We start from the raw sequence: 25,888 nt of genomic DNA on the forward strand, positions 1-25,888 counted from the left end.
TTGACCACTAAATGGTAACACCCGAATACGTTTTTCAACGTTAATCAATTCATAGACAGGATGGATCTTCAGAGACGCCAGGAGTCTGAGCCTGACTGCTGCTGGATTGACAATCCGCTCTACTTTTAAGGGACTCACGTTGCTTCTAATCGCCAGAGGCAAGTCCTGAGCAGATAACCAGACCTTCAGGGGGTTCGAATACGGTGGAAGTCGGCCATTTTTTGGTTGCCAACTGCTGTGCGGCCAAGGCCTGCTCGGTCGCTCGGGTTGGCTTGAAGGGTATGGAGGATTGCCTCTCCTGACAAGGGAAGACGGCTGGTTGAAAGGTGGTGGGGAATGTTGACCGGTCACTTCCCTTGTCGGGTAACATACGGTAAAAGTCAGCCAGAGAGGGGTCGAGAGTGAACGCTCAAGATCCCTTTTGAGCGCTCTTCGAAGTTGTGGCCTATCCAGTCGACCAGGTATTGGCAACGCCTGCTCCTCCTTCTAACCTGAAGTATGCAGCCGACCAAATAAGCAGGATGGACGTCAACCAGGCAAGGCAGAGGAGGGACACATGTAAGACAGGATGGATCTTCAGAGACGCCGGGTGTCTGAGCCTGACTGCTGCTGGATTGACAATCCGCTCTACTTTGAAGGGACTCACATTGCGAGGAGCCAACTTCCTGGACCTGATCGCCAGAGGTAAGTGCCGAGGAGACAACCAGACCTTCAGACATAAGCGGGGGTTCGGGACATGGTGGCGGTCGGCCATCTTCTGGTTGCCGACTGCTGTGCGGCCCAGGGCCACTCAGGTTGGCTCTAAGGGTATGGAAGATTGCCTATCCTGACAAGGGAAGGCAGCTGGTTGAAAGGCAGTGTGGAATGTCACCGGTCTGTGGCAGAACTAACCAAGGTGTTTTGGCCGTATCCCAGCCAAGGGAGGTAAGTAGACCAAAACACAGGGTACTGATGGCAAAAATCGAATAGCGGCCTTTAAGTCCAGGTTGAGGTGCTCAGTCTGCCTGTTAGACTGGGGATGGTATCCCAACGACAGTCGAGCTGTCGCTCCCAGAGACTTGCAGAAGGACCTCAACGCAGCCAGAGCAAACTGCAGACCTCTGTCAGAGACCAGGACGGACAGTATGCCACAGAGATGAAACACGTGGAGTACCACAAGTTTGGCAGTCTCCTGTGAACCCTGAAGTGGGCCATTTAGAAAACCTGTCGACCACGGTGAGTATGACCCATCACGAAGTCAAGGGCAACGTGAGACCAAGGGCAGACCTTTGTATTGGTACAGCATTGTGTGTAAGTGTCATTAAGATGGTAATTGACCTCGGCTCGCCTACATCTCATTTACTCATTACAACAAATCAGCTGCCTAATCAACACCAGTCTAAGAAGACCACATTGTTGAAGGATGATGTGTCTACATTTGCATGAGCTTTAAACAGAACTCACTATTTTCCAAACACCTGGAAAATAATAGGGCTACATTAAAAAAAAAGTGTTCTGCACTGTGCCTCCATCCTTACAGTAACTGCAGCTTTGTTTAAAAGTATTTGCAAAAAGTAGGACAAAGGAGAAAGCACACACACACACACACACACACACACACACCTATATATATATATATATATATACATATATCCATCCATTTTCTACCGCTTATTCCCTTTTGGGGTCGCGGGGGGCGCTGGCGCCTATCTCAGCTACAAGCGGGCGGAAGGCGGGGTACACCCTGGACAAGTCGCCACCTCATTGCAGGGCCAATATATATATATATATATATATATATATATATATATATATATATATATATTACTGTATGTGTGTGTATGTGCTAATGATGTAGGCTCCTAAAGGGTAAAATTGGGTGGAATGCAAAAAATTCCATTGTAAACGTTGGTGTTCTACTTTAATTCATTTGTTGATATAGTATATGATTATAGATGATACATACAGTAAAATTAATTATTTATGCTTATTCTCCACTCCCATCTTGAGAGGATTTATCTTCTTCAGAGTCAGAGATTATTTCAAACATCCTGAACAAATTCCCAATAATTAACAAACTGTAATACAGTATGGGCAACAGTGGTACTCAGTTGTAATACACTTTTCCACCACTTGTGGCAGTAATGTCAAGCAAGTCTGAAGCTCAAGTCATCAAGATTCTTAAGCGCAAAAAATATGACTAAAGTAGTGAAGCTGTATTTTAATTTGCACTTTGTTTTATTGACAGTTTAGAAAACATATTCAAAATTAATTTAGGTTATTTATTTTTACGCAACATAATTGTTTGTAAATATTTTTTTTATTTGAGTCCTTTCTTATGCAGTTAATTTGGTTGGTACAAATATTTTTCTAATCAGCACAAACTAAGCCCAAGTATTAAATATGTTTTTACACCATTTGACATGTTGTAAACTGTAAAGTAGGTTAGATATAATTTTTTAATACCATTAAAATCGAGAGTAAAATTACTAAATTAGTGTTAATATTTGAGTGGGCTCCGGGCCCCCCAGTAAATGGGTGAAGGTTGGGTCAAACAGGTTAGGAACCCCATCCTGTAATACACTGTGTACTGTGATTCCACTTTGCACACTTTTATATATCCCAAAGAAGAGTGTGAAAACAAGTATATTTTATTTATTCCTACCTCTTCTCCATCAAAACTGATAAACTGTTCCCTTCCTGATATCACTTACAATAACAAAATTATTAAATAACAATAGACATAGGTAGCTAAGTAAGGAAAACAATGATTAATAAACTAATGCAAGAATATACATTATTATAAGTATTAGTTAATAAAGAGTCAGTGCTTACAGAACAATAATGAATGAGTAGATGCAAACATATTCTTAATAACTTAGTAAATACAGGTATAGTCAGCAGAAATGTTAAAAACCTACTTTTTGGTCGATTTCTTTGTCTGTAACCTAATCAGTTGCATATACAGGTGTAAAAAATGAATAATTGATCATTTAGTTATAATTGTTTAATTTTTATTGCTCATCAGTTTACTATAAAGTTAAGAGCCAGTTAACCTCCAAATGCCCTCCAATAAGCACCCAAGGTCGGTCTTCTATTTTAGTCATCTACAAAAGGTAAAAATGGCAGGCTATAGGCTACTAGGAGCTAGCAGCCACACAACAGCAAAGCACACAAGTAAAGAAAACAATGATTGTTATACGTTTCCTTAAATGAACAATATTGTAGTCTGAAAACTGACATTTGTAAATGTAAACAAGTATCAAATAATTCCTATTGTACATTACTTATTAGAAAGTATCTAGTAAATAAAGTGTCCGCATCAACTTACTGCATTTGCTGAATGAATTTTGTGGCCATTAAGTGTCGCCCCCCAAAAAATTACCAGTCTACTTTTACTTGAAGACAGCATAATAAATAGGTTACTGTTGTTTATACCTGTCGTTATTTTCTACTTGACCAAGCCTTTTTAACATTTTCTAGGCTCAACAGCCAATACTGAATCCTGACATCGCCAGCAAACATTGGTGGACAACTGGGATAGTTGTAGCTAAATAATGAGACAAAATATGGACTCCATATAAACAACTGCAGAAATAATTGAGATATTTTTGCAGTGCAGGACTGGACTGTGCTCCTCGTCTCCTTTTTGCACTATTTTTCTTTTTCTTTCCTTCCTATGTTTTGCATATTTCTAGACTGTCGCACTGATACCGGAGTTGCTTTTAATCTCATTGTACCCGTGTATAGTGACAATAAGGCATTCTATTCTAATAGCAACTGGTAGCCTTTTTTTTTATTAGAAAAGCCGCTCATTTCGACAGAACACTGGCACCGTTTTAAATTTGGCGCCAGTATGGGACAATATGGACAACGGTACCAAGCCCAAGACTCTTATTTATAATTGTAGTATAACCTACTGTGACCTACTCAGTGGCCTACATTGCAAAAAGTCAGTGTTCAAAAACAGGAAAAAAAAATACAAAAATGAGGGGTATTTTTATTTGAATTAAGCAAAATTATCGGCCAATAGAACAAGAAAATTCAGCTTGTCAAGACTTTCCAAAACAAGTAAAATTAGCTTACCTCAATGAACCCCAAAATACCTTAAAATAAGTATATCCTCATTAATAACAAGTGCATTTTTCTTGGAAGAAAAAAATGAGACCTTTTTGCTCAATATGTTGAAAAATATTCTTAAATTTAGTAAATGCTAGTGCCTTTGTCTTGACATAATGATATGCTTATGATTTTCTTTTCATGCTTGAAGTAAGAAATTATTACATTAAAAAAGTAGTTTTATACTTGTGAGTGTTAATGACACAGCTTTGCATCAGTTGATATTCTAGTTTCAAGCATGTTTTACTCAATATAGGTCATCAAATCTCTGCAACAAGCTGTAATATCTTACGGAGATCATTTAGGACCCAAAACCTCAAAACAGGTAAAACACTAACATAAAATCTGCTTAGTGAGAATAATTATCTTATCAGACAGAAAATAAGCAAATATCACCCTTATTTGAAATATTTCATCTTACTTAGATTTCAGTTTTTGCAGTGTAGTGGTTAGAGTGTCTGCTCTGAGATCGGTAGGTTGTGAGTTCAAACCCCGGCCGAGTTATACCAAAGACTACAAAAATGGGACCCATTACCTCCCTGCTTGGCACTCAGCATCAAGGATTGGAATTGGGGGTTAAATCCGCATCAAGGGTTGGAATTGGGGGTTAAATCACCAAAAATAATTCCCGGGCGTGGCACCGCTGCTGCCCACTGCTCCCCTCACCTCCCAGGGGGTGATCAAGGGGATGGGTCATATTCAGAGGAAACATTTCACCACACCTAGTGTGTGTGTGACAATCATTGGTACCATCCATCCATTTTCTACCGCTTTTTTCCTTTGGGGGCGCTGGTGCCTATCTCAGCTACAATCGGGCGGAAGGCGGGGTACACCCTGGACAAGTCGCCATTAACTTTAATATATTTACTCATAGAATCTATCATTTTCAGACCGTTTCTAGCGAAAAACGGTCTTTTCCATTGTCCGTGCTTGTCTACAAGTGAAGTTGGCCACTGCTGGGAAACAGCACAACGTGGAGTACAGTATCTGATGTCATACTCTTTTCTAAAGCGTGTGACGGGGTGATGATGTATTCCAGCCATGTGACGGCCGGTCAGTGCCACAGCAGCGATCAGGAAGGCTGCGGCTCGGGGGCGCAGGTCAATAATTTCCCCGTAGTGAAGTGCGTCAGTAACAATCCCGTAACAGAAACGAATAGCACGACTCTTTCTCCCTCTCCGTCCACTCCCCCTGTTTGTCCGTCCATCCCTTTTTCCCTCTCATGTGTGTCCTTATAGCATCTGCTTATACTCGCTGGCGTGGGGAGCGGGGGTGGGGGCTCCTGTGACACCACGCCGTGTATTTGTGTGTTCGGAGAGACAAACGAGAGTGTGGGTGTTTGCCTGCCGTACTGTACGCTAATGATTACAATGTGGGGGATAAATGCGCGCGTGTTAAACGAGCGGGAGAAAAGACGGGGGAGGGAGGGGCAGAGGAAGCATGCCACACCCGGCCTTCTTGCTTCCTTCTACCTTCATCCCTTCCTCTCTCCCTCACACACAAACTCACTCCTCCTCCTCTGCTCTCCAAGTCTATCTGCTAGTGTTTCCATGAGAACAGAGCGCTGGGCATAGGGGGGGTGGGGGGGGGTGACGTGTCCTAAGAGTGCTGTCTGTATGCAAGCACGCATGCATGCGCCATCATCATTGCTCGCTTTCACACCTTCCTACCCGGCCAGTGCCAGGAAACACACTTTCGGCAGGGCTTTGGCAATTTGGACGTTGGATCGTAACACTAATGGCAGAGTACGTAGAGCACGGTCTGAGAGGAAGACGTTTGATAGTTGGGGAAAAGGACTTGTGCTACAACAAAAATTGTCTAGGAAAAGAATGGCCTGTCTTTAGGCCTTGGGTGGGGTCGAGGGGTTTTTGCAACAGCCCATATATATATTAAAAAAAGCAGAGTGCTGATTTAAAATAGGTGGTGGGGGATCATCTGTATGAGTGTGTGTGTGAGGTGTGTGTGCGTGCGGGGAGGGGGGGGGTAGTGTGAAAAGGGTTGAGGGGGCAAGGCAAAGGGTGGGGTTTTTAAAGGGCGGGCTGTAGGCATTGTCAGGCAAAGAGAGAGAGAGAGAGAGGTGCAACCAGGCAGACTTACTGAAGAGAGTGCAGACTGGGATGAGTAAATGCACTGGGCAGCGTAGCTGTTGATACAGCCAACGAGCGAGCGAAAGAGAGAGAGAGAGAGAGAGAGAGTGTGTGTGTGTGTGTGCACGAAAGCGAGCGAGAGAGCGTGCACGAGAGAGAGAGAGAGGAAAAGAGAAAAGGAAAAATAGGAAAGAAAGAAGCAGAGAAGAAAAAGGGAGGATACTACGACAACAACTATGCTGTGCTGCATAAGAAGAACCAAACCGGTAAACTGCTCTTTTTTTCCCCCTGCCTTTTCCATTTCAAACAGGTGCAACTTTGAACTTTGCCGGCGTCCCTTTGCCGTCAGCCAGACGTTAGAGAAGACGTCGGTGTAATTTACTTTGACTTGCGGCCGGGGGTCCCGGTTTGTCTTCATAGACACGCCTCGTTGATGTGATTAGCCTGCATGAATGGACCCCCGCTACCGTGCCTCCCCAGACCTCACGCCGTGTATTCGCGGACCGCCTCAAGACTGTAACTTGATCCGGAGCCGCCGGGCATCCCCGCTCGTATCGATCAAGCACTTATAAAAAGTGAACGGTTATCGAAAGACACCTGATCCTCGGCCATCCGCCTTTGTTTGTGTTAATTGCAGCAAACTTTCGCCGGTTGCGAAGCGCTGTCTCGACAAGAGGGGTTAAATCGTTCTATTGTCTCGGGCAAAAAAAGTGGGTAACAGAAGAAAGTACATTTCCTCAGTGAGGAGGAGAGAGGAAAAAAAGGGTGGGGTGCAGAGTGAGTGAGCAGCACCATCATGCCAGCGGCCTCGAGGGATTACAATAGGAATAAATGACTCTAAATAGATTACCATAGCCCTCCAGCTTTATGAGTGGATAATGCCGGGAGTGGCTACAATGGAGTGTGCACTCATTTAAAGGGTGTGAAAGGGTGCTAGTTTGCAGAGAATTCGCAAAAGGCAGACAAGGTGCTGCGTGGAAGCGGGTGGCTCCAAATAATGGAGAAGCCATAAACGCTTCAGTATTTTAATAGCTGATTCTGTCGTCCTAAATCAAACATGATTATGTCCGACTCGTGACGTGCTGGGTTTTGATTGCACTTGATCGCTTGATTAATTCCTGGATGAGTCATATTAACTGTGGCAGGCTGGAGATGACAGCTGAAAGACGAGCAGAAGACAGTAGCTGGAGCCCGGGGATGGACGTTCCCAGTGCATGGGAGGAGGGGAGGAAAAGGTGCAGGTAAAACAATGATTTGAATGAGACTATGGGGGGGAGGGAGGGAGAATGTGCATGAAGGCAGGGAAGGAAATGAAGCTGGATGGTGGCGGAACGACGGATGACGGTTGGAGGAGGTGTGGAAGAAGGGGCGGAAACAAGGAGAGAGAGAGAGAAAAAAAATGCCGGCACGCTGCACACTGCACACTGCAGCCATGTGGGTGAGGCAGCGGCTCTTTAGCCACAGAAGGCTGCTTCAAGCATGAGTGCCGCCAAATATCCATCTGGGACTTGAAACACTTAAAGTATTTTCCTGCACTGCTTTGGCCCAGACTGTGTTCCTCGGAGAAAAGAGCCTCGTGTTTTCTGCTGAGGACACAAAAAGCCGGCATGTAAGATAGTGAGAACTATACGGGGAGGGGCTGCAAGCTTATGTGAGTGTTTGGATGGAAAAATCAGGATTAGGTCCCTAGGTCCGTATCCAGCCCGAGTTCTTCTCCCTTTTTGACGAAAAGAATAACCTTAATCTAATTCGACATAATAGCTTCTCTTCAGCTCCGCCCTGCCACCATGTCTAGTGTTAATCCTCAAACCATGAACATACCTGCCTGTCATAGTGTCTCCTCTTAAACTGTGCTTCATGTTTTAGATACCACATAAGCCCACACCGGCACACCACACATCGTCCATCCGGCTCTTCTCCTCCCCCACTTTCCTCTTCCCTCGCCCCCTGTCAGATCAGTGGCGATTGTAGAGCCTTTGTTCAGACAGAGGGTCTGTGTAATTGAATTAAAGGCTGTTAGAGAGGATGCGATGGTGCCGGCGCATCGGCCGCCAAGGATCCCTCGTGCTAAAAGAAACATCGCTGGCTGATTGAGGGGAGAAGGGGCTGCCGGCGCCTGAGCCGCTCTTGACTCATCTGCAGGAGATAGCTGACTAAAAGGGTGTGGTGCTCTGCTGAGTCTGCCTGGGTGAGCGAGACAGGAAGAGGAGAGAGAGCGAGGATAGCTGAAGACAGCATGGAGGAGATATTCACCAGTGGTCTGTGCTGCTGCTGTGTGTCTGAATCATTTTTCCACCCCTCAGCATTTGCAGGGGGGAGGGGAGGTCGTTGATATGAACTTTGATAATTACTTATGCAGAAAACTCTAAACATCTGAAATGCAGTAATTTCGATGAATTGATTTATGGATCCCCCAAGATCAAAGAGCACTGTGAATGTGTTTTAACGATTCCCTGTGTGCATTCCACTGCATTGCGCTGCGTGGCGAGGTGCATAAAGTCGAGCTACCTGTCTGCTGTGTTCATTTTTGACAGAAGCGCTTGTGCGGTGGGTCGATCATCACTCAGCCCGACACTTAACTGTCCTGCTGCCCAACCACCCGCTTCCTGAAACAAGTCCCTAATGGCACTAGCAATGAGAAGGTGGCGGGTTGACACTATGTCACCGTTGGGGGTTGCGGGGTGTATGTGCACGTTTATAGATCCTTCGCTTCGGCCAATGGCTCTTTGGGTGTGGCTCTCGCAACAGCTGGTGTCCACCCCAAGGGCAGAGACAGACCGTGAGGGAGCGACAGACTGCAGCTGTAACATCCAGTGGTCAGACACTGTACAGAACACACTCTGACATGGACGTTCATCACATGACTGAGTCCGATCAATCTTTCCGGCATTAAGACTCTTGAGGTTGACAGTTCATTTAATAATCTTAAAATGATGTTACATAATGGCATCTTAATGAAAATCCACAAACACATAGTCCTTAGTCCTACATCTGGTTTGAAATGATTAACATAATGCATTTTTTTCTGTTCTTGGGAAAAACTGCAGGCACATTTTTGTTATTCCTTTGATTAACCGGAAGATGCAAATATGTTATCTTCCCGTGAAGTCATCAGGGTATATTTCTAGTCTATTTTGGCCTAAAGGGAGTGGTCTCCCCTCTACCTTTGGGAAGAGCAGTTGGATTTGTGAATGAAAACGTGTGCCGCACTGACACAGAGGGGAATCGAGCCTGCAGGAAGGTACGTGACCAGGGTTCAATTAACAGTCACCGTCTCTCAGAGGCAGATTTGCAGTGAGAGACTGAAGTATGTCTCTGAAAGAACTATAGCGGTTAAAGATCAGGTTTTAAATGTATAGAAGGCGTACGGATCATTGTCTCTGCATTAGCCGGTTTGACCATAAACCCTGCAGCAAATCTTTAAAAGTGCTTCAAAGTTGGTGTCGTGCATTTTGGAACGGAAACAAACATACATGATCAATAATGCAGACGGTGATGCCATGGATGCATCAGGACAATGAACCCCCCCTTTGTCTTTATAAATTCATATGAGATCACTGCTGGCACGTTATTACATTTGCACTCACGCACCTTAATCTCTAAAGTAGTTGACACCCCACCCTCCGGTCCAAAAATGATGTCATAGCACGATATTCCCAGACACCCTCATCCGTTGCTGTCTTGTTCTCTCCTTGGCTGATTCATTGTATGCAGCCGGTAAGTAATTCTATTTAGAGTTAAGTGCTTGGGTCCAATTTTTGGCAATTGTAAGCACCAATGGGATTCAATGTAATAAAAGGCCCAATAAGTCACCAGGAAGCATGCATGCTACACACAGGGTTTGCTTGTGGTTATTTTCTATTGGGTTACATGTGTGGTATGGCTTACTGTTATGTGCTTTTGGACTTTAAAATACAAATGAATATTACCAGTCTGTGCTGTTTCTGATCTTATGTCACTAAGAGCCTGATTTACTAAGATCCAAACACCACGTGGTAAACAGCGTGTGCAATCTATAAAATTGCGTGTGGTCTTAGTGGGCGGGGCGCGTGCCATTTATTAAAACTACGTATGCAATTGTAAAATGGTGCAGACCGCCTTATCTAAATGAGGACTTTACGTGTACTATACCGGGCAACACCATGGAAACACTCATTTACTGCACATTCATGTTATCATGCTTCTATCTGTGGCGTTTTGCTATGTTTTCAAACATGCAAGAGACTTGCACCACACTATGGCCGTCTTAGCAGCAATCCTGCAGTATGAAACCACTTTTTATCGTATTTTTACCACTCAAGGTGCACTAATTGGTGAGAGGCTACACGAACTCTGCACGAGACGCAAAAAAATGCATACTTAAGAAGTTATTTTCTTCATATAAGAAATATTTTAACAATCTATATCAGCCCCTTAAGTCAGCTATACAATTATAAAATGATGTTGCTGAATAGACATTATTTGCCTATCATTTTTTTCATTTCTGACCGTCTAAAATGTTGACCCCCGCTCGTAAGACAAGGAATTCTCGCCTGTCCATCGTCCGTGTGTGTTCAGCACAAGCACTGATTCTGCAGCCGTGTGTAAAACTGTCAGTTTGCAAACTAGAGCTTGCAAAACGGTGATAGTTGTTGATGTATCACATTGCTTGTGCTAAATAATTATTTTTGCATTTTCTCCTCCTAATTTGATGATGAGCATTTATTTTGCATATTAACGAAGACAGAGACGCAAAATGGAATGCAAACCTTATCCTACCCACCCAACAGACGCCATCCACTTTGAACACATTTAGTAGATCAGTTTTGCATGTGCTATTATGTTTGCACGTGTTTTAGTACACGCAAAGTCGCAAACCTTTTGTAAATCAGGCCCTAAGTTGCTTGAGATGGTATACTTGTGTCTGTTAATATACTGAAGGAGATTTACAGGCTCTGAACCTTTGGGCTCCAATGTGAATATACTACAGCTGCACCTTGGCTTCGCTGGTGCAATATTGAGCTGACACAGTGACCCTGAAGATGACGTGTGGGTTTTAGGACCGGCAGCTCCTAAATCACGCCTAACAGATGGGACGTCGCACTTTAAAGCCCCATAGCCAATGAATCAGGAAAGTGAGCTGATGCATTTAGACATCCTAGTCTCTTGACTGACTTAAACAAGGCTCGTGAAACTGATTTTAAATAAAGGAAGTTGCACTCTGACCTTACGTTGCACAGAACACCTACTTAGCCGAGTGCGCCACTCCCCGTTTTACGAGCACCTATTTGCAGCTGAGGGGTCAGGTGCACTGCCAATCATGGTACTCTTTCATTGCACCAACCAACAGAGAGCACTGGGATGAGTTAGCACTCTGGTTGTCAAGGTAACCTTTGATAGTTGGGAGGGGTATGGTAGTGAATGCTGAAGAGACTGAAGCATGCGGCTGGTTCCCTAGCAGCCGGATGAGAGGAAGCTTCTGTGCAAATCCTTATTGAGGGGAAAAATATTGACCATATTGGATGGTGTTTCCGTTTACAGAACAGCAAGCGTTGTATGCAACTATTGTACTAAATCATCTTCGGACCATCAACAAACCGTGCAACAAATCACGGAAGCAATCAACCCAGGGGCATGTGTCCCTCCATCTTTTTTCATGATTCACAAAGGCACTAAATATCCCCTCCACAGCCCATGAACTCGTCAAATCAGTGACTCACACCTTGCAAATCATTGCTAACTGGACAGACTTGAATCAATCCAAAGAAAATAACAACAACCACAAAAACACGTCAGTTGTGCCCTTTTATCATTCCCTCTTATTAATGTTGCATCACTTGCATGCTCAATTTGTGTTTGCTCCATGTTCACATTTATTCAAAGTGTGCATTAGAGGCTGTGGATTGCCTGAAATAATATGTTTGTGTGAATGCTGATTGATGTTGGATTTTTTTCCTCATTTATTTTGAATGTACTAAGTCATTTTGTTTGCACTTTTCAGTGTTTATCATTTTCTTTATTTGATTTGATTTCTTTTCATTAGATTTAAATGACTCATAAAACAACCCCCTATTTGATGGACAGCTTTGGATCCAGTTACCAAAGGTAATATAAAAGACCCCTTTTAATGACTCCTTGTATACGTCCTACTCCTAACTGTATGTTCCTCATCCCTTCTTACACATACAGTACATAGAGCATATCCTAAAACTAGAGCCTTCACCTAGCTTGTCCAGCACTTCTGCATTAGACTTCCAGTATGTTCCTAACCCAGTAATAGCCTACTGTTCCTCCTCTAACCTTTCTGCTCCATCCATTATTTCATTATTAGTAAAAAATAAAATAAACATGCATGGAATACGATGATTGTCAACCTACATGCTTCTTTTTCCATGCTGCTCAGCAGGTACGGTGCATCCGGAAAGTATTAACAACACTTTACTTTTTCTACAATTTGTTATGTTGCAGCGTTATTCCAAAATATAATAAATTAAATCATCTCCTGAAATCTCTACAGACAATACCCCATAATGACAATGTAAAGTTTTTATTAATTTAGCTATATATCCATCCATCCATTTTCTACCGCTTATTCCCTTTTGGGGTCGCGGGGAGCGCTGGCGCCTATCTCAACTACAATCGGGCGGAAGGTGGTGTACACCCTGGACAAGTCGCCACCTCATTGCAGGGCTTAGCTATATATATACATAAATATATATATATATATATGTATATATATACACATACATACATACATATATATAGTGCATACATATATATATATAGTGCATACATATTTGTACACATATGTGTATATATATATATGTATATATTCGTATGTGTGTGTGTGTATATATATACATATACACATATGTATATATATACCCACATAGATACATGCACATACACATTTATGTACGTATATATATATATATATATATATATATATATATGCAGTATATATACATATACACACACCCACTATAATATATATATATATACATATATATAGTATATACATATATATATACAGTATATACACATATACATATATACACACATATATATATATATATACACACATATATATATATTCACACATATATATGTATATATACATACATACATATATATAGTGCATACATATGTGTATATATATATATATGTATATATTTGTATGTGTGTGTGTGTGTATATATACATATACACATATGTATATATATACCCACATAGATACATGCACATACACATTTATGTACGTATATATATATATATGCAGTATATATACATATACACACACCCTCTATAATATATATATATATATATATATATATATATATATACACACACATATGTCGTGGTGGTTTGTGCAGCCCTTTGAGACACTAGTGATTTAGGGCTTTATAAGTAAACATTGATTGATTGATGATTGATATATATATATTCACACATATATATATATATATACACATATAGATATACACACATATATATACACATATATACATATATATAGTATATACATATATATACACAGTATATACACATATACATATACACATATATACACACACATATATATATATACACACATATATATACACACACATATATATTCGCACACATATATATATATACACACACATATATATACACATATAGATATACACACACACATATATACACATATAGATATACACACACATCACATATATATACATATACATATATACATACACACACACATATATATATATATATATATATATATATATATATATATATATATATATATATATATATATATAATTACATGAATATAAGTACTAACAGAATTTTCCCAATACAATATTTCATTGATGCATCTTTGGCAACAATTACAGCCTCAAGTCCTGACATTCAAGCCAAAGAGTTCAAACTTTGTCTCATCAGACAAGATCATTTTGTTTCTCATGACCTGAGAGTCTGTCAGGTGCATTATGGCAAACTTTTAACTAAGAAATGGCTTCTGTCTGGCCACTATACCACACAGGCCTGGTTGCTCGATTGCTGCAACGATGGTTGTCCTTCTGGAAGGTTCTCCTCTCTCCAAAGAGGAATGCTGGAGCTCTTTTGCGAGACTAAGATAAATACAGCTATGTACAGGTGTGCCCAGCTTGTGGCATTGTGTTTAAAAAGACTTGAGTCTGTAATTGCTGCCAAAGGTGCATCAACAAAGTATTGAGCAAAGGCTGTGAATACTTATGTACATTTGTAGTTTTAATACATTTGCAAAACTACAAATAAAATGTTGACATTGTCATTATGGAATATTGTTTGCGGACTTTTGAGAAAACTGGTTTATTCCATTTTGGAATAAGGCTGTAACATAATATGGAAACGTGGAAAAGGTGAAATGCTGTGAATACTTTCCGGATGCACTATATGTTTGCGTGAGATATTAATGTACTTCCTATTTTGGCAACAAGGTGGAGAAGAATGAGGATGGGGACCAGAAGATTGAGCAGGATGGCACCACCAACAAACCTGAAGACAAGGCCCACAAGGCTGCCACTAAAATACAGGCTAGCTTCCGTGGACACATAACTCGGAAAAAGATGAAAGATGGAGAAGAAGAGAAGGATGGAGACAGTCCTGCTGCTGCAGATGAAGCAACAGAGGGCGGAGAAGAGGCAAAGAAAACAGCGGGGTCCCCGGTTAAGGAGGAGAATACTGCAGAAGAGGAGGGGAAAAAGCAGGAGGAAATGAGCCAAGCCAAAAGCCCGGTGGCAGAAAAGCCTGCTAACTCGCCAGCTGCTGCTGCTCCTTCTCCGGCAGGAGCAGCGACGTCTCCTTTAGCGCCGGCACTTGCTGCTCTCTCTCTTTCAGCGCCTTCCGAGGCCCCCAAAGAGGAGCCAAAGGCGGCGGAAAAAGCTGAAGAGAAGCCCAAAGAGGTGGAGGCTGCGGCGGCCAAGAGTCCCATCACAGCTGAGAAAAAGGTGGAGGAGAAGGCTGAGGAGAAAAAGGAGGAGGCCAGACAAGCCGATGTGCCTGCTGCTGTCAGCCCGACAGCCGAGAAGGAGGAGCCTGACCAAACAAAAGATAAAGGTAGGGATGCTTGTCGCAGTAACACAGTTTTAAAATTAAAGCGATTGAGTTCAGAGACAAAAATGATATTTGCACATTCAAGATTCAAACAAAAAATGATGTGCTTTCCTAAAAATCCTTAATGTGTGAAGGGGATTCATATGGCCCCATTTGTCACACTTTACCTGACACATAAGACGTGATGACTTAGGGCAGTGGTTCTCAAATGGGGGTACGTGTACCCCTGGTGTACTTGAAGGTATGTCAAGGGGTATGTCAGATTTTTTTTTAATATTCTAAAAATAGCAACAATTAAAAAATCCTTTATACATATATTTATTGAATAATACTTCAACAAAATATGAATGTAAGTTCATAAACTGTGAAAAGAAATACAACAATGCAATATTCAGTGTTGACAGCTGGATTTTTTGTGGACATGTTCCATAAATATTGATGTTAAAGATTTCTTTTTTTGTGAAGAAATGTTTAGAATTAAGTTCATGAATCCTGAGGGATCTCTATTCCAATCCCCAAAGAGGGCTCTTTAAGTTGATGATTACTTCTATGTGTAGAAATCTTTATTTAATTGAAACGGTTATTTTTCAAAAAGTTTTTAGTTATTTTTATATCTTTTTTTCCAAATAGTTCAAGAATGACCACTACCAATGAGCAATATTTTGCACTGTTATAGAATTTAATAAATCAGAAACTGATAACATAGTGCTGTATTTTACTTCTTTATCTCTTTTCTTTCAACCAAAAATGCTTTGCTCTGATTAGGGGGTACTGGAATTAAAAAAATGTTCACAGGGGTCACAGGGGTACAAAGATTGAGATCCACTGACTTAGGGGGTTGAACAAACCACTTCAGCAGCCAGATAGCAGTAGTGTTGAATATCCTAAAATATGTTTTGTGGCAATTCCAACATTGACCACAGTGTCACTTGCTATATAGAGTGGCACTATCCATCATTTTCAGCATTTCAAAAAGGGAGATCCACCTAGGACTGGGCTCATATGAATCCCTCTGCTAATGTAGCAAGCGCCACATGGTGTAGCTACGTGCCTTGAAGATTTACAGATGATTGGCAGGCCTCCAGCGTCGACTGGTTAACACAGACATCACAGCTGTCTATTAGATTAAACCTCATCCTGCAAGATGCAACCTCCAGACAGATAAGGCACACAGACCTTGGTGGTCGTAGCAAATATTCAAACAAGAACTTTACGAATAAGAGGATCATCTTTTGTCACATACACTCATATCACATTAGAATTAGAATACACAGTAGTGAATGGTGCCGTTTTATAAAGACGCAACCGAATTACAGCCATGCCCTTTGCAATTTGTAAATCAATAATAGTGAAACTACATACGGTATTGATCTCACTAATAACGTTTTACATATCCGCAACAACCTTCTAACAGTCTGATGCCCCTTTAATAATCACATCTCAAGCGGTAGAACATGGATGAATGGATCTCTCCACCAATATAACAGTCACATGCGATCAGGGAGAGACAGGAGACAGAGCCATCATAAAAAAACAATAACGATCTACCAACTGTGTTACACATGTATTTCAATATGATTGTCACCATTTTGACTTTACTTATGAAAAAATCACTGAATTTGCACATTTCCTAGTCAAATACAGGGCAGAAACCGGAGAGCCTATCGCGTGATTGCACAATTCTGCATAAACTGGGTTTGACGGCGCGTTCCCGTTTTGTGTCACCTTGTCGCCAATAGAATGTTTGCAGAAGCATTTATTATGTGCCATGATTTTTGAAAGCTTGTGTAATGTTTTGAATGTAAGTGTTACATTTTTCTTGCTAATCATACATAAAAACACAGTACTTTGGCTCACCGTGAAGGCCGCTGAGTGTACATGAGATGACAGCGACATACGTTGCTACCATCTTCCTGCAGAGAGGAAAAGCAAAAGTAATAGTTAATTAATAAAGGGGAATTTAACAACAAAATAACAGAGATTTTCCTGGAGAGGGATAGCTCCGTGGTCGAATCGTTGGACATTAATCGGTTGTCTTAGAGCCCACCACGGCGAGCCTCGGGTGGGCCGAAGTCACCTGTCAACCCTTGTGGGACTCGCTGGAAATTAAACTTGGTGCACGTCGACGGGGTGTACGTTCGACCAGTTATGTCAGGCAGAAGCCTTCCTCCCTGCACCTCTCTGGCAACCGTAATGATTATTCCACGGGTTCTATCAAGGTTTACTTACATAGCCCTTAATCACAAATGTTTCAAAGAGGTGCAAAAACCACAACAACAACGACATCCTCGACTCAGATCCCACATTAGGGCAAGAAAAAAACCCCAACCCGAACAACAAGAAACCTTGGAAGGGACCGCAGATGTGGGGATTCCCCCCTTGGGTGACCGGTGCAATGAATGCTGAATGGATACGGTTAATAATGTGAGAGTCCAGTCCATAGTAGACGGAAACCTCATTATGACATTTATTTCCCAGTCAAATTTACACCAAGCTCACCCACCCTGGCAGGTCCGGTGTGAGGATCTCACTAAACTATCCAATCTGGATTTCTTTGTTTATCTGACTGTTTTAGCCCTTTTCAGCTGGAAAAGGTTGCAAATGAGGTATGTTTATTTGTGGGGCCTCTCATTAGATGTGCTCTTGCTAACAATCATGCTAGAATACAAGTAAAACATTTAGCAAAATCGATTCAGACTCAACTGCATGAAAATCTTAAATTGAAGACAGTCCTAGTTTTTAACACATCTGTATTTCACATGTTTACTTTAAAAGTGCCTGCAACAATTTTAATAACTAACACTGTTACGCCACAGATACAGTAGTAGCCCGTACATGGTTTCTCAGATTTATCATTGAAAAAAGGGAAGTACTTGAAAACGACATTCACACAATGTGGATTATTCTATTATTTTCTCTTTTCCAAGGAGTGTCAAACCAAATGTTCTGGTAGGCCGCACCACAGTTACGGCTGCCCTGACAGGGTGGCTTGTGACTGCGAAACCATAAAAATATATGATTGCTTCATGGTATTACAGTATTGGCCCCACATTTGATTATTATCATTATTTACCAACACGCTGCTTTTGAAACAGAAGTCAAAATGAGAAGCAGATATTAAAGTTGAGTGTGTAACAGCTTGATGCATCAAATAATATTGGTTAAGGCAGTGCTTCTCAATTATTTTCTGTCACGCAGCCCACAGGAAGAAAAAAATATTTTGCGCCCTCCCTACTCTCCAACACGACTATAAATAGTATAATGTGTCTATAAAATTGTAAGAAATATACCGCTGCATAACATTGTAAGCTTAAAAGAAACAAGACGTCAGTATTTCCTTGTCTCCCACCATGGTTACAGTTAAGCAAAGTGCTACATATGCTTCATCATATTCTGGTTCACATCCCTGATGTGGGATCTGAACCGAGGATGTCGTTGTGGCTTGTGCAGCCCTTTGAGACACTGGTGATTTAGGGCTATATAAATTAACACTGATTGATTGATAGATTGGTACATCACAAAAAGCATGTTCCCCGAAGTCACACACTCCATCGCACCGCGCCCCCTAGGGGTGTAACGGTACACAAACATTTCGGTTCGGTAGTAGCTCGGTTCAAAGGTCACGGTTCGGTTCATTTTCGGTACAGTAAAAAAAAAAAATATATAAATATTTTGGTAATTTATTTACCAAATTTGCAAAATCTTCCACCAAAAATATTTTTCTTAGTGGAATATGTGATGTGAAGTAATCGGAACCTTGGATAGGTCAATAATTCATAATAACATTGATTTTGATTCAATATCATGTTTTGAGCAATGACAGTTTTAATTAGTAGTCAACGTTGCAACTTTTTCTAAATTACATTTAGCCTTTAAGCTTTTCTATTTCACTTTTGTTTATGTTTTTATTTTAATAGTATTTTTAGAAGGTGCCTTGGGCCTTTAAAACATTAGAGGTGAGCCGCAAATGGCTTCCGAGGCACCCTTTTGACACCCCTGCTATAGACAATAAAAAATTAAATCTGATAAATCTATGGATAAAAAGCTGGCGACGCATGCGCGTTTATCATAACTCTCTCGCTCTCTCTGTCTCTGCCCCTCCCTCACGAATGCTGCTGCGTGCACAATCTGTATTGTTTTTAACCCCTTCTTAACCCTGAACGTACATTGAAAATACACGCAACCCTAACTTAAAATGCCGGACATTTGAGGCATTTAAGACACTCCACCCAGACAGCCCCGCAAAAGAGGACATATCCGGTGAAAAGAGGAGGTACGTTCAGTCTATCGTAGCCCGGTCGCTGCCAGCATGCCTTGTGTTACGCCTCGGTGTGCATTGTTTACACAACGTGCGGTACGCTACTTAATATGTCCCTGTGGAAACTCGTTCGGTGCACCTCCGAACCAAACCGAAACGGTTCAATACAAATACACGTAGCATTACACCCCTAGCGCACTCCCATGGGGGTCCGCCCCACTATTTGAGAAGGACTGTGTTAAGGAGATGTATTGTATATGGTGCAATCTTATTGTTTCGAAATTGAAACACATTTAGCAAGAAAGACGAAGTCGCTTATTGAAAAACATTATTGCCAGGCTTTCCCGTCCTCATCAAATTATGCCGTGAGTTTGATGCCTGTGTCTAATCCTCTTAACAATCAACCTGTATTAATATGAATTTGACCACAAGGATTTAAAGTTTAAAAAAATAAGCCAATGCCTTACCAGCCATGAACTTCATTCAGTTCACACCACTGCTTATAACCATTTCACAATGGCAATAAAAATGCTGAGATTATATTTGCTGTTAGTGACCCATAGGCCAATAAACAGGACATGTTCAGTACCAGCCATGCCCAGCAGGCTGTTTGAATGCCAAACTCAGGGCTGAACCAACAGCATTGTAGAGATTAATTCTACATTATTTTCCACAATTGCACTCTCAGTTGAATAGAACATATTGTACATATTGGCAGGAAAGAAAAACAGTGACGCCACCCTGCCCTAATGTAATAACACGCTCACACAAAAGTGATTTTTGTGGTCCAGGGATTTTCAAGTGTGGGTCAGACAGGTACAGTGGCTGGAGCATGCTCCATCTTAGAATAGGTGGGGGCCGAGAGGGAAACACACACACACACCGACACCAACCGAGCTGCACTAAATCTAGGTCACGGAGAGGCACTGTCTCTGCGTTGTCATAGTTACCACCTCCATGGGAAAGCTGGCCTGCATAGAGCAGAGCGCAGATAACAGGTGTTCTGATTCAAATGAATGATTAATGATCCTTACCGGTCACGATCTGCACTGGGGACGTCTGTCACACACACGAAGAACCGTTGGGCCCAATATGCTTAATTAACATACTGTAACATAGAGAAATTAATTATCGTAACTTTAGTTCTAATCGGATAAGGTGGGTGCATTTATACAGTCCTAGTCTAATTTTAATTAAAAAAAAGTACCTAAAGATATCACAAAAACATTACCATTGCACATTTATTTTTCATACACAACTAAATAAAAAAATTTAAAATTGGTTACATTTAGGCCCTCTCTAGAAATTAAAGAGATGATACGCTAAATGGTCTCTAATGTGTGAATGTTAGTGTGAATGTTGTCTATCTGTGTTGGCCCTGCGATGAGGTTGTGACTTGTCCAGGCAGGTCTACCCCGCCTCTCGCATAAATGCAGCTGGGATAGGCTCCAGCACCCCCTGCGACTCCAAAAAGGGACAAGTGGTATAGAAATGGATGGATGGATATTTGACAAGCATGTTTGCAGTAAATCCTTTCAAGAGTGTGGTTGTTATACATAGAGTTTGACTGTACGACTTTGACCAATATGAACATATTCCTTCTTTAAATTTAGGACCGCATTGGCAATATTGATGAAAAAAAAAAACAACTACCCAAAATCGTAAGCTACTAAAGGAAAAGCTGCTTATGTTACGACATACACTGACAAAAAGCTAGTGGTTTCAAGATGGAGCTTTGCGGTACTCCATATCTATCAATTACAATGTACTGTTTATAATTATTTTCCAGACAAAAAAAGTTATTGGGCTTATATGAATAAAACTGGATTAAATAAAAGATACACCATCCAAATGCATCGCAGGAAATAAAAGTTTTAAAAAAGTAAACATTTTTACTGTGCTGAAAAAACAGTTCCATATTAAATGACTAATATAATGACTGTACAAAAAGACTCTAATGTCCCTTACTTTGTCAGTTCTGTGATCAGCCTCTTCTTATCTCACCCTGAGTAAACTGGGACAGGCTCCAGCTTGTCAGTAACCTGAAACAAAAAGTGTTTTAAAATGATAATGATGATTTTTACTGGCAGCTTGAAAAAACAAAAAAAACAAAGACCACATTCCGAAACAAGGGTGATTTCATCTCCAGTACGTCCACAAAATAATTGATTGCAGTTGAGCCAAGCTGTGTTTACATTACAATGACTCAGACGCTTCTCATATATACTGATTACACTTAACCTGTAAGCATGCTATGACTCATGAGTCATATCTACTCATACATTAATGCAGAAGCACTCACACGTTTTAGTCCGGTTCTCGTTTGTGCTCACATACACGCTGAAGAACACACACAATGATGTCATCCCTCAATGTCTCATATTTCTATTAAAAGAGTGTGAGGTCATTGTACAGTATGACTTCAACAGCATGTTCTCAGGGGGCTTGAAAAAAATGGAGGTGCTATCAGAAACTACCAACTACCAACCAAGAAATCACCGCTGGATGTTTTTCTTACTGCTATACCCTGTGGCCATCACATGATATCAGATATGACAGGTTGGGATACTTTCACTTTAAATATTTCATGGGCCCATTAGGAGCACTCGTCCTCTTCATTATTTACAGTCGGTGTGTATAAGTACACTGCATGGATCCAGGGTATATGAAAAAATCATATGTAGAAACATAATATGGGAACTCTTTAAGGCTTGGTACGGTGGCACATAATATATGTTTTCTATAGTTTTTGTTGCGTGATGAGATAATGACAGTTTAAACGACATACAATTGCATGCAATTTATTTAGTTTTTTTGTTCTAAACACACGAGTCAAATTGGCCACATTTGGCCCAACACATAATTTTATGTGGCCCCGTCACTAAAGTACTTTATTTTCTCTTATTAAATGTGTTAATTCTTCCCATTTTGTCAGAAAAAATGCATGTACTGCATGCAATCACATATCTTTTAAACTTCAATATGATCTAATAGAGCAACAAATATTAGATTAAAATACATTAAATTTTTTTTTTTAATACAGTGGGGCAAAAAAGTATTTAGTCAGCCACTGATTGTGCAAGTTCTCCCACTTAAAATGATGACGGAGGTCTGTAATTTTCATCATAGGTACACTTCAACTGTGAGAGACAGAATGTGGAAAAACATCCAGGAATTCACATTGTAGGAATTTTAAAGAATTTATTTGTAAATTATGGTAGAAAATAAGTATTTGGTCAACCATTCAAAGCTCTCACTGATGGAAGGAGGTTTTGGCTCAAAACCTCACGATACATGGCCCCATTCATTCTTTCCTTAACACGGATCAATCTTCCTGTCAGCTTAGCAGAAAAACAGCCCCAAAGCATGATGTTTCCACCCCCATGCTTCACAGTAGGTGTGGTGTTCTTGGGATGCAACTCAGTATTCTTCTTCCTCCAAACACGACAAGTTGAGTTTATACCAAAAAGTTATATTTTGGTTTCATCTGACCACATGACATTCTCCCAATCCTCTGCTGTTTCTTCCATGTATCCATTTTGGTATAAACTCAACTCATCGTGTTTGGAGGAAGAAGAATACTGAGTTGCATCCCAAGAACACCACACCTACTGTGAAGCATGGGGGTGGAAACATCATGCTTGGGGGCTGTTTTTCCTGCCAAGGGGACAGGATGATTGATCCGTGTTAAGGAGAGAATGAATGGGGCCATGTATCGTGAGATTTTGAGCCAAAACCTTCTTCCATCAGTGAGAGCTTGGAATGGTTGACCAAATACTTATTTTCCACCATAATTTACAAATAAATTCTTTAAAATTCCTACAATGTGAATTCCTGGATTTTTTTTCACGTTCTGTCTCTCACAGTTGAAGTGTACCTATGATGAAAATTACAGACCTCTGTATTGTTGTGGGAGAACTTGCACAATCGGTGGCTGACTAAATAATGTTTTGCCCCACTGTATACTTAAATATCTGCTTAACTTATGATTTCAAAGCACAGTAAAAATGACAATAAATTTTACACAAAAAAACTGACAGGTCAGACACTTTTGCAATAACCATAGATTTTATGGTAAAAATAAAAAGTTTTAAAGTTAAAAATGCTGTAAAAACCACTGTACATTTTTTATATATTTTTTCAGTGTACATAGAAATATACATAATAATAAGTCATTGGCAATCGTGTGATAATATCATGAGGCAAACCCTTTTACACTCATATTGTGTTTTCTCTGTAACAGGTGGCCCTCCGAGGGCAACCATAACTGCAACGTCACACCCTGTTCTAAAGGACCGAATCGTACGAAAAACTGAAGCATTTTTTCCCCATAAAAAATAATGCTAATTTAATTAATCTGTTACAGACTCCCAACCATACAACCACAAAACATATTTTGTAGAGCATGATTATAGTTTTACATGTAAAAAAATAGGTGTAAATAACACATTACATTCATAACACAACATGTAATAATTGTTACCTATTTTTGAAAACTCTTTTTGGAGAGGACAGGAATGAGCGGAGAGAAGAGGGCAGGGAAGATTGAGTTGCCAACGCAAGGGATTCTTTGCTTGCGGAATTGATTCTGCGAAATGATACGTGGGATACGAAAACTTGGGAGAAAATTTTGAAAAAAAATGTTTAATCGAAAACCGAGTGTGTGATTCAAAAGGAGTTTTATCACTCTGGGCCGTGATGTGAAAAGTCTTACGCTAGCTTATCATTTTCTTTCATCTTTTCCATCCCACTCCTTCACTTCCTACTTTTCTTTCTCCAGATGCTGCAGAGGAGTCTAAAGCAGAGGATGACACCCCAGCAGATGCAGCTGCAGAGGCTACCGAGTCCAAGGATGACTGAGGCGACGTCTACTCTCCTAGAAGCAGAATGAAGAAAAACAAAAATCAACAAAGGTTGCTCTTTGCCTTCCCGGCGCGAAGGCAGCCCGTTTTTATTTGTTTGTCATTTTTTGTGTGGCAATGATTTTTCTCATGTTGGGGGAGTTTCCAGCGTGACGTTTTTTGGCTCAAGCTAATATATGATAACGTGGTGATGATGTTGTTGTTGTTGATGATGATGCTGAAATATGATTGTTAAGCTGACGAGGTGGATTTCATTTCTAACATCTTTTACTATGTATTGTAAGGGATCTGGTCGTGGATTTAAAAAAAAACAACAACCTCCCAACTGGATATATACACATTTAAAATGCATCGCAAATACATTCATTTGCTTTGCATTACTCTATCACGACATACTCGTTGCAAGTAACCTTCTTCGGCCAGTGCACGCACAAAAAAGCTGGTTTTACAATGCAACTCCAGTTTTCATTATCTTACAAGTGTATTGAAAACGCCAACATATGATATGACAAGAATGTATCAATAAATGTGTACCATTTCCAGTTGGAGAGCTGTATAGTACACTTCAAAAACCAACATATAGGACAATAATATTACTTTCCCTCTACTGTGCTTGATTCGATTCAAGCTTCTTTTACTCTACACCCCTTTTACAAACAGTCTGCACATTCGTTGGCAGAAATAGGACCTGATGTGATCATAGAATAAACTTAAGAAATCTGCTAAAGTATTTATGTCTCCACAAGACAATTTATATCCTGACAACCAAATATGAGAGCAGTAGCATGAACCATCGAACCAGATGCATGATGGGAACTCTCCCTCTGAGGGGAACGTTTTTCGCAGTTATGAAAATTAAAGAGGTGTGGCGGCTTCTTTTTGATGTCTTTGATGTTGTTATGACAGTTTATATGAATTGGAATAATACTCTTGCACAATTGTCAAGAAAAAAAACATATATATAAAAAGAAAAAGAATCACAAATGACCGAACAACGAAAAAAAAACTTTTCCTATGTTCCAGTGAGTGCAATGTCCAATTTTAACCTATCAAAGAGTTCCAACTTGTGAGGGAAAAAAAGAAAAATGGTTTCAATGTCTGTTTTCAAAATAAAGCAAATGTGCCAATTATCATCATCAACTGTGGTGTTTGTGTCAAGACAGGGGAGGTGGAAAATAATATTTCATATTTTGTGGAATGCTCGGGATCTTTCTGTGTGGAGTTTGCATGTTCTCCCCGTGAATGCGTGGGTTCCCTCCGGGTACTCCGGCTTCCTCCCACTTCCAAAGACATGCACCTGGGGATAGGTTAATTGGCAACACTAAACTGGCCCTAGTGTGTGAATGTTGTCTGTCTATCTGTGTTGGCCCTGCGATGAGGTGGCGACTTGTCCAGGGTGTACCCTGCCTTCCGCCCGATTGTAGCTGAGATAGGTGCCAGCGCCCCCCCGTGACCCCGAAAGGGAATAAGCGGTAGAAAAAGGATGGATGTGGAATTGTTCTAGATCAGGGGTGTCAAAC

The 25,888-nt window shown here is 40.8% G+C and overlaps 1 protein-coding gene and 1 long non-coding RNA gene across 6 annotated transcripts in view; one reads left to right on the forward strand and one right to left on the reverse strand.

The window, feature by feature from the left end:
* The window catches only part of LOC133564583 (uncharacterized), a 69,118-nt gene that overhangs the window by 38,420 nt on the left and 4,810 nt on the right, over positions 1–25,888 (reverse strand). The window contains exons 3-7 of one of the 5 annotated variants that reach the window (XR_009809306.1): positions 24,273–24,382; positions 21,475–21,548; positions 20,541–20,614; positions 17,106–17,161; positions 15,898–16,339 (exon numbers count right to left, since the gene is read on the reverse strand). This is a non-coding gene — a long non-coding RNA (uncharacterized LOC133564583). Of the gene's footprint in view, positions 1–6,911; positions 7,772–15,897; positions 16,340–17,105; positions 17,162–20,540; positions 20,615–21,474; positions 21,549–24,220; positions 24,383–25,888 lie in introns of those variants that run through there. The other 4 variants (XR_009809303.1, XR_009809304.1, XR_009809302.1 and 1 more) reach the window with 4 other exon arrangements.
* Positions 6,169–25,508, forward strand: gap43 (growth associated protein 43). Its single transcript, XM_061918974.1, has 3 exons — positions 6,169–6,451; positions 14,633–15,251; positions 24,287–25,508. Exons 1-3 carry the CDS (start codon positions 6,422–6,424, stop codon positions 24,364–24,366), a joined length of 729 nt encoding a protein of 242 aa, XP_061774958.1. The 5' UTR covers positions 6,169–6,421; the 3' UTR covers positions 24,367–25,508.

Source organism: Nerophis ophidion, linkage group LG13 (genome assembly GCF_033978795.1).
Source record: "Nerophis ophidion isolate RoL-2023_Sa linkage group LG13, RoL_Noph_v1.0, whole genome shotgun sequence".
Lineage (NCBI taxonomy): Eukaryota > Metazoa > Chordata > Actinopteri > Syngnathiformes > Syngnathidae > Nerophis > Nerophis ophidion.